This window comes from Coregonus lavaretus (genome assembly GCF_964263955.1).
Source record: "Coregonus lavaretus genome assembly, chromosome: 2".
Taxonomy (NCBI): domain Eukaryota; kingdom Metazoa; phylum Chordata; class Actinopteri; order Salmoniformes; family Salmonidae; genus Coregonus; species Coregonus lavaretus.
The window spans coordinates 889,278-905,009 of NC_139989.1; the positions used below are offsets into that span (position 1 = coordinate 889,278).

Sequence of the window (15,732 nt, forward strand, 5' to 3'; positions counted from 1 at the left end):
TAGAGTAGAGTACAGAACACACCAGTAGAGTTTAGTAGAGTACAGAACACACCAGTAGAGTTTAGTAGAGTAGAGTACAGAACACACCAGTAGAGTTTAGTAGAGTAGAGTACAGAACACACCAGTAGAGTTTAGTAGAGTAGAGTACAGAACACACCAGTAGAGTTTAGTAGAGTACAGAACACACCAGTAGAGTTTAGTAGAGTAGAGTACAGAACACACCAGTAGAGTTTGGTAGAGTAGAGTACAGAACACACCAGTAGAGTTTGGTAGAGTACAGAACACACCAGTAGAGTTTAGTAGAGTAGAGTACAGAACACACCAGTAGAGTTTGGTAGAGTACAGAACACACCAGTAGAGTTTAGTAGAGTAGAGTACAGAACACACCAGTAGAGTTTAGTAGAGTAGAGTACAGAACACACCAGTAGAGTTTAGTAGAGTAGAGTACAGAACACACCAGCAGAGTTTAGTAGAGTAGAGTACAGAACACACCAGTGGAGTTTAGTAGAGTACAGAACACACCAGTAGAGTTTGGTAGAGTACAGAACACACCAGTAGAGTTTAGTAGAGTAGAGTACAGAACACACCAGTAGAGTTTAGTAGAGTACAGAACACACCAGTAGAGTTTGGTAGAGTAGAGTACAGAACACACCAGTGGAGTTTAGTAGAGTACAGAACACACCAGTAGAGTTTGGTAGAGTACAGAACACACCAGTAGAGTTTAGTAGAGTAGAGTACAGAACACACCAGTAGAGTTTAGTAGAGTACAGAACACACCAGTAGAGTTTAGTAGAGTAGAGTACAGAACACACCAGTAGAGTTTAGTAGAGTAGAGTACAGAACACACCAGTAGAGTTTAGTAGAGTAGAGTACAGAACACACCAGTAGAGTTTAGTAGAGTACAGAACACACCAGTAGAGTTTAGTAGAGTACAGAACACACCAGTAGAGTTTAGTAGAGTAGAGTACAGAACACACCAGTAGAGTTTAGTAGAGTACAGAACACACCAGTGGAGTTTAGTAGAGTAGAGTACAGAACACACCAGTGGAGTTTAGTAGAGTACAGAACACACCAGTAGAGTTTGGTAGAGTACAGAACACACCAGTAGAGTTTAGTAGAGTACAGAACACACCAGTAGAGTTTGGTAGAGTAGAGTACAGAACACACCAGTGGAGTTCAGTAGAGTACAGAACACACCAGTAGAGTTTGGTAGAGTACAGAACACACCAGTAGAGTTTAGTAGAGTACAGAACACACCAGTAGAGTTTGGTAGAGTAGAGTACAGAACACACCAGTAGAGTTTAGTAGAGTACAGAACACACCAGTAGAGTTTAGTAGAGTACAGGACACACCAGTGGAGTTTAGTAGAGTAGAGTACAGAACACACCAGTAGAGTTTAGTAGAGTACAGAACACACCAGTAGAGTTTAGTAGAGTAGAGTACAGAACACACCAGTAGAGTTTAGTAGAGTACAGAACACACCAGTAGAGTTTAGTAGAGTAGAGTACAGAACACACCAGTAGAGTTTAGTAGAGTACAGAACACACCAGTAGAGTTTAGTAGAGTACAGAACACACCAGTAGAGTTTAGTAGAGTACAGAACACACCAGTGGAGTTTAGTAGAGTAGAGTACAGAACACACCAGTAGAGTTTAGTAGAGTAGAGTACAGAACACACCAGTAGAGTTTGGTAGAGTACAGAACACACCAGTAGAGTTTAGTAGAGTAGAGTACAGAACACACCAGTAGAGTTTAGTAGAGTACAGAACACACCAGTAGAGTTTAGTAGAGTAGAGTACAGAACACACCAGTAGAGTTTAGTAGAGTACAGAACACACCAGTAGAGTTTAGTAGAGTACAGAACACACCAGTGGAGTTTAGTAGAGTACAGAACACACCAGTAGAGTTTGGTAGAGTAGAGTACAGAACATACCAGTGGAGTTTAGTAGAGTACAGAACACACCAGTAGAGTTTGGTAGAGTAGAGAACACACCAGTAGAGTTTAGTAGAGTACAGAACACACCAGTAGAGTTTGGTAGAGTAGAGTACAGAACACACCAGTAGAGTTTAGTAGAGTAGAGTACAGAACACACCAGTAGAGTTTAGTAGAGTAGAGTACAGAACACACCAGTAGAGTTTAGTAGAGTACAGATCACACCAGTAGAGTTTAGTAGAGTAGAGTACAGAACACACCAGTATAGTTTAGTAGAGTACAGAACACACCAGTAGAGTTTAGTAGAGTACAGAACACACCAGTAGAGTTTAGTAGAGTACAGAACACACCAGTAGAGTTTAGTAGAGTAGAGTACAGAACACACCAGTAGAGTTTAGTAGAGTACAGAACACACCAGTAGAGTTTAGTAGAGTAGAGTACAGAACACACCAGTAGAGTTTAGTAGAGTAGAGTACAGAACACACCAGTAGAGTTTAGTAGAGTAGAGTACAGAACACACCAGTAGAGTTTAGTAGAGTACAGAACACACCAGTAGAGTTTAGTAGAGTAGAGTACAGAACACACCAGTAGAGTTTGGTAGAGTAGAGTACAGAACACACCAGTAGAGTTTGGTAGAGTACAGAACACACCAGTAGAGTTTAGTAGAGTAGAGTACAGAACACACCAGTAGAGTTTAGTAGAGTAGAGTACAGAACACATCAGTAGAGTTTAGTAGAGTAGAGTACAGAACACACCAGCAGAGTTTAGTAGAGTAGAGTACAGAACACACCAGTGGAGTTTAGTAGAGTACAGAACACACCAGTAGAGTTTAGTAGAGTAGAGTACAGAACACACCAGTAGAGTTTAGTAGAGTACAGAACACACCAGTAGAGTTTGGTAGAGTAGAGTACAGAACACACCAGTGGAGTTTAGTAGAGTACAGAACACACCAGTAGAGTTTTGTAGAGTACAGAACACACCAGTAGAGTTTAGTAGAGTAGAGTACAGAACACACCAGTAGAGTTTAGTAGAGTACAGAACACACCAGTAGAGTTTAGTAGAGTAGAGTACAGAACACACCAGTAGAGTTTAGTAGAGTAGAGTACAGAACACACCAGTAGAGTTTAGTAGAGTAGAGTACAGAACACACCAGTAGAGTTTAGTAGAGTACAGAACACACCAGTAGAGTTTAGTAGAGTACAGAACACACCAGTAGAGTTTAGTAGAGTAGAGTACAGAACACACCAGTAGAGTGTAGTAGAGTACAGAACACACCAGTAGAGTTTAGTAGAGTACAGAACACACCAGTAGAGTTTAGTAGAGTAGAGTACAGAACACACCAGTAGAGTTTAGTAGAGTAGAGTACAGAACACACCAGTAGAGTTTAGTAGAGTACAAATCACACCAGTAGAGTTTAGTAGAGTAGAGTACAGAACACACCAGTATAGTTTAGTAGAGTAGAGTACAGAACACACCAGTAGAGTTTAGTAGAGTACAGAACACACCAGTAGAGTTTAGTAGAGTAGAGTACAGAACACACCAGTATAGTTTAGTAGAGTAGAGTACAGAACACACCAGTAGAGTTTAGTAGAGTAGAGTACAGAACACACCAGTAGAGTTTAGTAGAGTACAGAACACACCAGTAGAGTTTAGTAGAGTAGAGTACAGAACACACCAGTAGAGTTTAGTAGAGTAGAGTACAGAACACACCAGTAGAGTTTAGTAGAGTAGAGTACAGAACACACCAGTAGAGTTTAGTAGAGTACAGAACACACCAGTAGAGTTTAGTAGAGTAGAGTACAGAACACACCAGTAGAGTTTGGTAGAGTAGAGTACAGAACACACCAGTAGAGTTTGGTAGAGTACAGAACACACCAGTAGAGTTTAGTAGAGTAGAGTACAGAACACACCAGTAGAGTTTAGTAGAGTAGAGTACAGAACACATCAGTAGAGTTTAGTAGAGTAGAGTACAGAACACACCAGCAGAGTTTAGTAGAGTAGAGTACAGAACACACCAGTGGAGTTTAGTAGAGTACAGAACACACCAGTAGAGTTTGGTAGAGTACAGAACACACCAGTAGAGTTTAGTAGAGTAGAGTACAGAACACACCAGTAGAGTTTAGTAGAGTACAGAACACACCAGTAGAGTTTGGTAGAGTAGAGTACAGAACACACCAGTGGAGTTTAGTAGAGTACAGAACACACCAGTAGAGTTTTGTAGAGTACAGAACACACCAGTAGAGTTTAGTAGAGTAGAGTACAGAACACACCAGTAGAATTTAGTAGAGTACAGAACACACCAGTAGAGTTTAGTAGAGTAGAGTACAGAACACACCAGTAGAGTTTAGTAGAGTAGAGTACAGAACACACCAGTAGAGTTTAGTAGAGTAGAGTACAGAACACACCAGTAGAGTTTAGTAGAGTACAGAACACACCAGTAGAGTTTAGTAGAGTACAGAACACACCAGTAGAGTTTAGTAGAGTACAGATCACACCAGTAGAGTTTAGTAGAGTAGAGTACAGAAAACACCAGTATAGTTTAGTAGAGTAGAGTACAGAACACACCAGTAGAGTTTAGTAGAGTACAGAACACACCAGTAGAGTTTAGTAGAGTAGAGTACAGAACACACCAGTATAGTTTAGTAGAGTAGAGTACAGAACACACCAGTAGAGTTTAGTAGAGTACAGAACACACCAGTAGAGTTTAGTAGAGTAGAGTACAGAACACACCAGTAGAGTTTAGTAGAGTACAGAACACACCAGTAGAGTTTAGTAGAGTAGAGTACAGAACACACCAGTAGAGTTTAGTAGAGTAGAGTACAGAACACACCAGTAGAGTTTAGTAGAGTAGAGTACAGAACACACCAGTAGAGTTTAGTAGAGTACAGAACACACCAGTAGAGTTTAGTAGAGTAGAGTACAGAACACACCAGTAGAGTTTGGTAGAGTAGAGTACAGAACACACCAGTAGAGTTTGGTAGAGTACAGAACACACCAGTAGAGTTTAGTAGAGTAGAGTACAGAACACACCAGTAGAGTTTGGTAGAGTACAGAACACACCAGTAGAGTTTAGTAGAGTAGAGTACAGAACACACCAGTAGAGTTTAGTAGAGTAGAGTACAGAACACACCAGTAGAGTTTAGTAGAGTAGAGTACAGAACACACCAGCAGAGTTTAGTAGAGTAGAGTACAGAACACACCAGTGGAGTTTAGTAGAGTACAGAACACACCAGTAGAGTTTGGTAGAGTACAGAACACACCAGTAGAGTTTAGTAGAGTAGAGTACAGAACACACCAGTAGAGTTTAGTAGAGTACAGAACACACCAGTAGAGTTTGGTAGAGTAGAGTACAGAACACACCAGTGGAGTTTAGTAGAGTACAGAACACACCAGTAGAGTTTGGTAGGGTACAGAACACACCAGTAGAGTTTAGTAGAGTAGAGTACAGAACACACCAGTAGAGTTTAGTAGAGTACAGAACACACCAGTAGAGTTTAGTAGAGTAGAGTACAGAACACACCAGTAGAGTTTAGTAGAGTAGAGTACAGAACACACCAGTAGAGTTTAGTAGAGTAGAGTACAGAACACACCAGTAGAGTTTAGTAGAGTACAGAACACACCAGTAGAGTTTAGTAGAGTACAGAACACACCAGTAGAGTTTAGTAGAGTAGAGTACAGAACACACCAGTAGAGTTTAGTAGAGTACAGAACACACCAGTAGAGTTTAGTAGAGTACAGAACACACCAGTAGAGTTTAGTAGAGTAGAGTACAGAACACACCAGTAGAGTTTAGTAGAGTAGAGTACAGAACACACCAGTAGAGTTTAGTAGAGTACAGATCACACCAGTAGAGTTTAGTAGAGTAGAGTACAGAACACACCAGTATAGTTTAGTAGAGTAGAGTACAGAACACACCAGTAGAGTTTAGTAGAGTACAGAACACACCAGTAGAGTTTAGTAGAGTAGAGTACAGAACACACCAGTAGAGTTTAGTAGAGTACAGAACACACCAGTAGAGTTTAGTAGAGTAGAGTACAGAACACACCAGTAGAGTTTAGTAGAGTACAGAACACACCAGTAGAGTTTAGTAGAGTACAGAACACACCAGTGGAGTTTAGTAGAGTAGAGTACAGAACACACCAGTGGAGTTTAGTAGAGTACAGAACACACCAGTAGAGTTTGGTAGAGTACAGAACACACCAGTAGAGTTTAGTAGAGTACAGAACACACCAGTAGAGTTTGGTAGAGTAGAGTACAGAACACACCAGTGGAGTTCAGTAGAGTACAGAACACACCAGTAGAGTTTGGTAGAGTACAGAACACACCAGTAGAGTTTAGTAGAGTACAGAACACACCAGTAGAGTTTGGTAGAGTAGAGTACAGAACACACCAGTAGAGTTTAGTAGAGTACAGAACACACCAGTAGAGTTTAGTAGAGTACAGAACACACCAGTGGAGTTTAGTAGAGTAGAGTACAGAACACACCAGTAGAGTTTAGTAGAGTACAGAACACACCAGTAGAGTTTAGTAGAGTACAGTACAGAACACACCAGTAGAGTTTAGTAGAGTACAGAACACACCAGTAGAGTTTAGTAGAGTAGAGTACAGAACACACCAGTAGAGTTTAGTAGAGTACAGAACACACCAGTAGAGTTTAGTAGAGTACAGAACACACCAGTAGAGTTTAGTAGAGTACAGAACACACCAGTGGAGTTTAGTAGAGTAGAGTACAGAACACACCAGTAGAGTTTAGTAGAGTAGAGTACAGAACACACCAGTAGAGTTTAGTAGAGTACAGAACACACCAGTAGAGTTTAGTAGAGTAGAGTACAGAACACACCAGTAGAGTTTAGTAGAGTACAGAACACACCAGTAGAGTTTAGTAGAGTAGAGTACAGAACACACCAGTAGAGTTTAGTAGAGTACAGAACACACCAGTAGAGTTTAGTAGAGTACAGAACACACCAGTGGAGTTTAGTAGAGTACAGAACACACCAGTAGAGTTTGGTAGAGTAGAGTACAGAACACACCAGTGGAGTTTAGTAGAGTACAGAACACACCAGTAGAGTTTGGTAGAGTAGAGAACACACCAGTAGAGTTTAGTAGAGTACAGAACACACCAGTAGAGTTTGGTAGAGTAGAGTACAGAACACACCAGTGGAGTTTAGTAGAGTACAGAACACACCAGTAGAGTTTAGTAGAGTAGAGTACAGAACACACCAGTAGAGTTTGGTAGAGTAGAGTACAGAACACACCAGTGGAGTTTAGTAGAGTACAGAACACACCAGTAGAGTTTGGTAGAGTACAGAACACACCAGTGGAGTTTAGTAGAGTACAGAACACACCAGTAGAGTTTGGTAGAGTAGAGTACAGAACACACCAGTGGAGTTTAGTAGAGTACAGAACACACCAGTAGAGTTTGGTAGAGTAGAGTACAGAACACACCAGTAGAGTTTAGTAGAGTACAGAACACACCAGTAGAGTTTGGTAGAGTAGAGTACAGAACACACCAGTGGAGTTTAGTAGAGTACAGAACACACCAGTAGAGTTTGGTAGAGTAGAGTACAGAACACACCAGTGGAGTTTAGTAGAGTACAGAACACACCAGTAGAGTTTGGTAGAGTACAGAACACACCAGTAGAGTTTAGTAGAGTACAGAACACACCAGTAGAGTTTGGTAGAGTAGAGTACAGAACACACCAGTAGAGTTTAGTAGAGTACAGAACACACCAGTAGAGTTTAGTAGAGTATAGAACACACCAGTAGAGTTTAGTAGAGTACAGAACACATCAGTAGAGTTTAGTAGAGTACAGAACACACCAGTAGAGTTTAGTAGAGTACAGAACACACCAGTGGAGTTTAGTAGAGTAGAGTACAGAACACACCAGTAGAGTTTAGTAGAGTAGAGTACAGAACACACCAGTAGAGTTTAGTAGAGTACAGAACACACCAGTAGAGTTTAGTAGAGTAGAGTACAGAACACACCAGTAGAGTTTAGTAGAGTACAGAACACACCAGTAGAGTTTAGTAGAGTAGAGTACAGAACACACCAGTAGAGTTTAGTAGAGTACAGAACACACCAGTAGAGTTTAGTAGAGTACAGAACACACCAGTGGAGTTTAGTAGAGTACAGAACACACCAGTAGAGTTTGGTAGAGTAGAGTACAGAACACACCAGTGGAGTTTAGTAGAGTACAGAACACACCAGTAGAGTTTGGTAGAGTAGAGAACACACCAGTAGAGTTTAGTAGAGTACAGAACACACCAGTAGAGTTTGGTAGAGTAGAGTACAGAACACACCAGTGGAGTTTAGTAGAGTACAGAACACACCAGTAGAGTTTAGTAGAGTAGAGTACAGAACACACCAGTAGAGTTTGGTAGAGTAGAGTACAGAACACACCAGTGGAGTTTAGTAGAGTACAGAACACACCAGTAGAGTTTGGTAGAGTACAGAACACACCAGTGGAGTTTAGTAGAGTACAGAACACACCAGTAGAGTTTGGTAGAGTAGAGTACAGAACACACCAGTGGAGTTTAGTAGAGTACAGAACACACCAGTAGAGTTTGGTAGAGTAGAGTACAGAACACACCAGTAGAGTTTAGTAGAGTACAGAACACACCAGTAGAGTTTGGTAGAGTAGAGTACAGAACACACCAGTGGAGTTTAGTAGAGTACAGAACACACCAGTAGAGTTTGGTAGAGTAGAGTACAGAACACACCAGTGGAGTTTAGTAGAGTACAGAACACACCAGTAGAGTTTGGTAGAGTACAGAACACACCAGTAGAGTTTAGTAGAGTACAGAACACACCAGTAGAGTTTGGTAGAGTAGAGTACAGAACACACCAGTGGAGTTTAGTAGAGTACAGAACACACCAGTAGAGTTTGGTAGAGTACAGAACACACCAGTAGAGTTTAGTAGAGTACAGAACACACCAGTAGAGTTTGGTAGAGTAGAGTACAGAAAACACCAGTAGAGTTTAGTAGAGTACAGAACACACCAGTAGAGTTTAGTAGAGTACAGAACACACCAGTGGAGTTTAGTAGAGTAGAGTACAGAACACACCAGTAGAGTTTAGTAGAGTAGAGTACAGAACACACCAATATAGTTTAGTAGAGTAGAGTACAGAACACACCAGTAGAGTTTAGTAGAGTACAGAACACCCCAGTAGAGTTTAGTAGAGTAGAGTACAGAACACTCCAGTAGAGTTTAGTAGAGTACAGAACACACCAGTAGAGTTTAGAAGAGTAGAGTACAGAACACACCAGTAGAGTTTAGTACAGTAGAGTACAGAACACACCAATATAGTTTAGTAGAGTACAGAACACAACAGTTGAGTTTAGTAGAGTAGAGTACAGAACACACCAGTAGAGTTTAGTAGAGTACAGAACACACCAGTAGAGTTTAGTAGAGTAGAGTACAGATCACACCAGTAGAGTTTAGTAGAGTAGAGTACAGAACACACCAGTAGAGTTTAGTAGAGTACAGAACACAACAGTAGAGTTTAGTAGAGTAGAGTACAGAACACACCAGTAGAGTTTAGTAGAGTACAGAACACACCAGTAGAGTTTAGTAGAGTAGAGTACAGAACACACCAGTAGAGTTTAGTAGAGTACAGAACACACCAGTAGAGTTTAGTAGAGTACAAAACACACCATTAGAGTTTAGTAGAGTAGAGTACAGAACACACCAGTAGAGTTTAGTAGAGTAGAGTACAGAACACACCAGTAGAGTTTAGTAGAGTACAAAACACACCATTAGAGTTTAGTAGAGTACAGAACACACCAGTAGAGTTTAGTAGAGTAGAGTACAGAACACACCAGTAGAGTTTAGTAGAGTAGAGTACAGAACACACCAGTAGAGTTTAGTAGAGTACAGAACACACCAGTAGAGTTTAGTAGAGTACAGAACACACCAGTAGAGTTTAGTAGAGTACATAACACACCAGTAGAGTTTAGTAGAGTACAGAACACACCAGTGGAGATTAGTAGAGTAGAGTACAGAACACACCAGTAGAGTTTAGTAGAGTAGAGTACAGAACACACCAGTAGAGTTTAGTAGAGTAGAATACAGAACACACCAGTAGAGTTTGGTAGAGTAGAGTATAGAACACACCAGTAGAGTTTAGTAGAGTACAGAACACACCAGTGGAGTTTAGTAGAGTACAGAACACACCAGTAGAGTTTAGTAGAGTAGAGTACAGAACACACCAGTGGAGTTTAGTAGAGTACAGAACACACCAGTGGAGTTTAGTAGAGTAGAGTACAGAACACACCAGTAGAGTTTAGTAGAGTAGAGTACAGAACACACCAGTAGAGTTTAGTAGAGTAGAGTACAGAACACACCAGTGGAGTTTAGTAGAGTACAGAACACACCAGTAGAGTTTAGTAGAGTAGAGTACAGAACACACCAGTAGAGTTTGGTAGAGTAGAGTATAGAACACACCAGTAGAGTTTAGCAGAGTACAGAACACACCAGTAGAGTTTAGTAGAGTACAGAACACACCAGTAGAGTTTAGTAGAGTACAGAACACACCAGTAGAGTTTAGTAGAGTACAGAACACACCAGTACAGTTTAGTAGAGTACAGAACACACCAGTAGAGTTTAGTAGAGTACAGAACACACCAGTGGAGTTTGGTAGAGTAGAGTACAGAACACACCAGTGGAGTTTAGTAGAGTAGAGAACACACCAGTAGAGTTTAGTAGAGTACAGAACACACCAGTAGAGTTTAGTAGAGTACAGAACACACCAGTAGAGTTTAGTAGAGTACAGAACAAACCAGTAGAGTTTAGTAGAGTACAGAACAAACCAGTAGAGTTTAGTAGAGTAGAGAACACACCAGTAGAGTTTAGTAGAGTACAGAACACACCAGTAGAGTTTGGTAGAGTAGAGAACACACCAGTAGAGTTTAGTAGAGTACAGAACACACCAGTAGAGTTTGGTAGAGTAGAGTACAGAACAAACCAGTAGAGTTTAGTAGAGTACAGAACACACCAGTAGAGTTTATAGAGTAGAGTATAGAAAACACCAGTAGAGTTTAGTAGAGTAGAGTACAGAACACACCAGTGGAGTTTAGTAGAGTACAGAACACACCAGTAGAGTTTAGTAGAGTAGAGTACAGAACACACCAGTAGAGTTTAGTAGAGTACAGAACACACCAGTAGAGTTTAGTAGAGTAGAGTACAGAACACACCAGTAGAGTTTAGTAGAGTACAGAACACACCAGTAGAGTTTAGTAGAGTAGAGTAGAGAACACACCAGTAGAGTTTAGTAGAGTACAGAACACAGCAGTAGAGTTTAGTAGAGTACAGAACACACCAGTAGAGTTTAGTAGAGTAGAGTACAGAACACACCAGTAGAGTTTAGTAGAGTAGAGTAGAGAACACACCAGTAGAGTTTAGTAGAGTACAGAACACACCAGTAGAGTTTAGTAGAGTACAGAACACACCAGTAGAGTTTAGTAGAGTAGAGTACAGAACACACCAGTAGAGTTTAGTAGAGTAGAGTACAGAACACACCAGTGGAGTTTAGTAGAGTAGAGTAGAGTACAGAACACACCAGTAGAGTTTAGTAGAGTACAGAACACACCAGTAGAGTTTAGTAGAGTACAGAACACACCAGTAGAGTTTAGTAGAGTACAGAACACACCAGTAGAGTTTAGTAGAGTACAGAACACACCAGTAGAGTTTAGTAGAGTAGAGTGCAGAACACACCAGTAGAGTTTAGTAGAGTAGAGTGCAGAACACACCAGTAGAGTTTAGTAGAGTACAGAACACACCAGTAGAGTTTAGTAGAGTAGAGTACAGAACACACCAGTAGAGTTTAGTAGAGTAGAGTACAGAACACACCAGTAGAGTTTAGTAGAGTAGAGTAGAGAACACACCAGTAGAGTTTAGTAGAGTAGAGTGCAGAACACACCAGTAGAGTTTAGTAGAGTACAGAACACACCAGTAGAGTTTAGTAGAGTAGAGTGCAGAACACACCAGTAGAGTTTAGTAGAGTAGAGTGCAGAACACACCAGTAGAGTTTAGTAGAGTACAGAACACACCAGTAGAGTTTAGTAGAGTACAGAACACACCAGTAGAGTTTAGTAGAGTAGAGTACAGAACACACCAGTAGAGTTTAGTAGAGTACAGAACACACCAGTAGAGTTTAGTAGAGTACAGAACACACCAGTAGAGTTTAGTAGAGTACAGAACACACCAGTAGAGTTTAGTAGAGTACAGAACACACCAGTAGAGTTTAGTAGAGTACAGAACACACCAGTAGAGTTTAGTAGAGTACAGAACACACCAGTAGAGTTTAGTAGAGTACAGAACACACCAGTAGAGTTTAGTAGAGTACAGAACACACCAGTAGAGTTTAGTAGAGTACAGAACACACCAGTAGAGTTTAGTAGAGTAGAGTACAGAACACACCAGTAGAGTTTAGTAGAGTACAGAACACACCAGTAGAGTTTAGTAGAGTACAGAACACACCAGTGGAGTTTAGTAGAGTACAGAACACACCAGTAGAGTTTAGTAGAGTACAGAACACACCAGTGGAGTTTAGTAGAGTAGAGTACAGAACACACAAGTCCACATGTGGCTTGATTGAAAAGTATGTTTACTCCTTCAGTATTGATAGCTGGTGATATTCTGACAGGATACATTTATCTCTGCAGCTCTGCCTTCATCATTTCACTCAGCAGCTCTGCCTTCATTTCACTAAGCTGTTTCTAGACATAATTTGTTTTACCACATATAACCTGCTGACTTGTGGGAATTTACAGCTTTGGTGTATCAGAACCTTCTTTCCAGTTGCATAATATAGTTTTGGTACTGTATAAATGGCATGCTGCTTTCACTGGTAGATACTTCCAGTTCTCACAATCAGATGTATGATGTGATGCTATTGTCTTGAAGTATTATGTAAATATCTCTTCACCTCCTCCAGATGAACTTCATCCTCTTCATCTGCATCATCAGGATCCTCCGGCAGAAGATCAACTGTCCAGACATTGGAAGGAACGAGTCCAACCAGTACACGTTAGTATGGTTCTAGTCCAACCAGTACTCGTTAGTATGGTTCTAGTCCAACCAGTACTCGTTAGTAAGGTTCCAGTCCAACCAGTACTCGTTAGTATGGTTCCAGTCCAACCAGTACTCGTTAGTATGGTTCCAGTCCAACCAGTACTCGTTAGTATGGTTCCAGTCCAACCAGTACTCGTTAGTATGGTTCCAGTCCAACCAGTACTCGTTAGTATGGTTCTAGTCCAACCAGTACTCGTTAGTATGGTTCTAGTCCAATCAGTACTCGTTAGTATGGTTCCAGTCCAACCAGTTCTCGTTAGTATGGTTCCAGTCCAACCAGTACTCGTTAATATGGTTCCAGTCCAACCAGTACTCGTTAGTATGGTTCCAGTCCAACCAGTACTCGTTAGTATGGTTCCAGTCCAACCAGTACTCGTTAGTATGGTTCTAGTCCAACCAGTACTCGTTAGTATGGTTCCAGTCCAACCAGTACTCGTTAGTATGGTTCTAGTCCAACCAGTACTCGTTAGTATGGTTCTAGTCCAACCAGTACTCGTTAGTATGGTTCTAGTCCAACCAGTACTCGTTAGTATGGTTCTAGTCCAACCAGTACTCGTTAGTATGGTTCTAGTCCAACCAGTACTCGTTAGTATGGTTCTAGTCCAACCAGTACTCGTTAGTATGGTTCTAGTCCAACCAGTACTCGTTAGTATGGTTCTAGTCCAACCAGTACTCGTTAGTATGGTTCTAGTCCAACAGTACTGCCATGGAGCTCAGTCCTGTATATCTCTGCAGGTCAGATTATTCCTGTAATCTAGTTCCTTCTGTTTACATTTAAGTCATTTAGCATTCGCTCTCATCCAGAGAGATTTACATAAAAGTGCATTCAACAAAGTTTAGGATGGATAAACAACCACATTGTCATGGATACGCAGGGAGTCAGGAAGCAGGTGCAGAAGGACAGTTTAATAAGATCAGACCCTTTTTTTCAATTTTCACCAGAAATGACCAAATCTAACTGCCTGAAGCTCAGGACCTGAAGCAAGGATATACATATTCTTGATACAATTTGAAAGGAAACACTTTGAAGTTTGTGGAAATGTGAAATTAATGTAGGAGAATAACACATTAGATCTGGTACAAACAAAAAACATGCGTTTTCTTCTTATTATTTTTTTCCATCATCTTTGAAATGCAAGAGAAAGGCCACAATATAATATTGCAGTTTAGGCGCAATTTTGACTTTGGCCACTAGATGGCAGCAGCTTGTATGCAAAGTTTCAGATTGATCCAGTGAAGCATTGCAATACTGGACTATTTTGAATCAAGTCTGCCCAAATGTGCCAAATTGCTCAATTGATACATTTAAGTACATAACTATAGAGAACATACAAAAATGATATGGTAATACAAAATGTAAGTTTACACACTCCCAGGAATGTCATACATGGATCATTAGCTTATACACTAACTTTCACACATCTAGATGGCCAGGTGGGGTGGGTGTGGAGTCAGAGACAGCAGTAAAACCCAGTTCCTACATTTGAATATAAAAATGGATTTTATCAAACAAAACTATGCTAAATTTGATCTCTGGGACCGTTAGAATGACAAATCAGAGCAAGATCACAGATCCCTGTGATGTAGAGCTCAGATCCCTGTGATGTAGAGCTCAGCTCCCTGTGATGTAGAGCTCAGCTCCCTGTGATGTAGAGCTCAGCTCCCTGTGATGTAGAGCTCAGCTCCCTGTGATGTAGAGCTCAGCTCCCTGTGATGTAGAGCTCAGCTCCCTGTGATGTAGAGCTCAGCTCCCTGTGATGTAGAGCTCAGCTCCCTGTGATGTAGAGCTCAGATCCCTGTGATGTAGAGCTCAGATCCCTGTGATGTAGAGCTCAGCTCCCTGTGGTTAAGTGGCTCCGCTCCCTGTGGCTGCTTTTCTTGATATTCTCTTGATGTTCTGTATAGGAGGATGAATGGGACTGTTTAATAACTAGGTACTAGTCATAAAGCTACTTCTTGATATTCTCTTGATGTTCTGTATAGGAGGATGAATGGGACTGTTTAATAACTAGGTACTAGTCATAAAGCTACTTCTTGATGTTCTCTTTATTCTGTGTAGGAGGATGGCCAAGTCCACCCTGCTGCTGATTCCTCTGTTTGGGATCAACTTCATCGTGTTTGCCTTCATCCCAGAACAGGTGAACATCGAGCAACGGCTGGTCTTCGACCTCATACTGGGATCATTCCAGGTACGGAACCACTAGGGTTGCGAAATTCCGTTAACTTTCCCAAAATTCCCAAGTAAAAAAAAACTATGTTCCACAGTTTCTCCCCAGATAGAACCAACTCTTCAAGTATAGTATAGGGGGCTCATGGGACCCAGTCTAACAGTGAGACTTCACATCCTTCTGACTGATGATTGACAGTCAGAGAGTACATTCAGGTATTGTGATTAGTTACTCCAGGCTGCCAACACACTAATGGGAGGGATGCTTTTTAACACACTTTGGCAGGACTCCAGGCACAATGTACTGGTATTTCAGCCCAACTGTTCCTGTTTTAAACACTGGGTGTGGTTATTCTGGTCTATCTGTATAATGGAGAGAGAGCGAGACCTTACGGCCGGCAGCATCGTAGCAGCTTGACTTTAGCTGAGAAACCTCCTCCACCTTTTTCCTCTTATCTTCTCCTTGTCTGGCATCCCTCGCTTCTCTGTTTTCCCTCTAGGCCATAGACTTGTAATCATGTTCTGTAAATTAATTACCACACAGCCAATGCTATATATTC

The 15,732-nt window shown here is 41.1% G+C and overlaps 1 protein-coding gene across 1 annotated transcript in view; it reads left to right on the top strand.

The window, feature by feature from the left end:
- Window positions 1-15,732, top strand: part of LOC311143070 (vasoactive intestinal polypeptide receptor-like) — a gene marked incomplete at its 5' end in the record, with an annotated part of 262,368 nt that overhangs the window by 230,306 nt on the left and 16,330 nt on the right. The window contains 2 exons of the mRNA XM_084178882.1: window positions 12,869-12,960; window positions 15,065-15,194. Of these exons, the coding sequence (XP_084035008.1) occupies window positions 12,869-12,960; window positions 15,065-15,194 (222 nt within the window). The remainder of the gene's footprint in view (window positions 1-12,868; window positions 12,961-15,064; window positions 15,195-15,732) is intronic.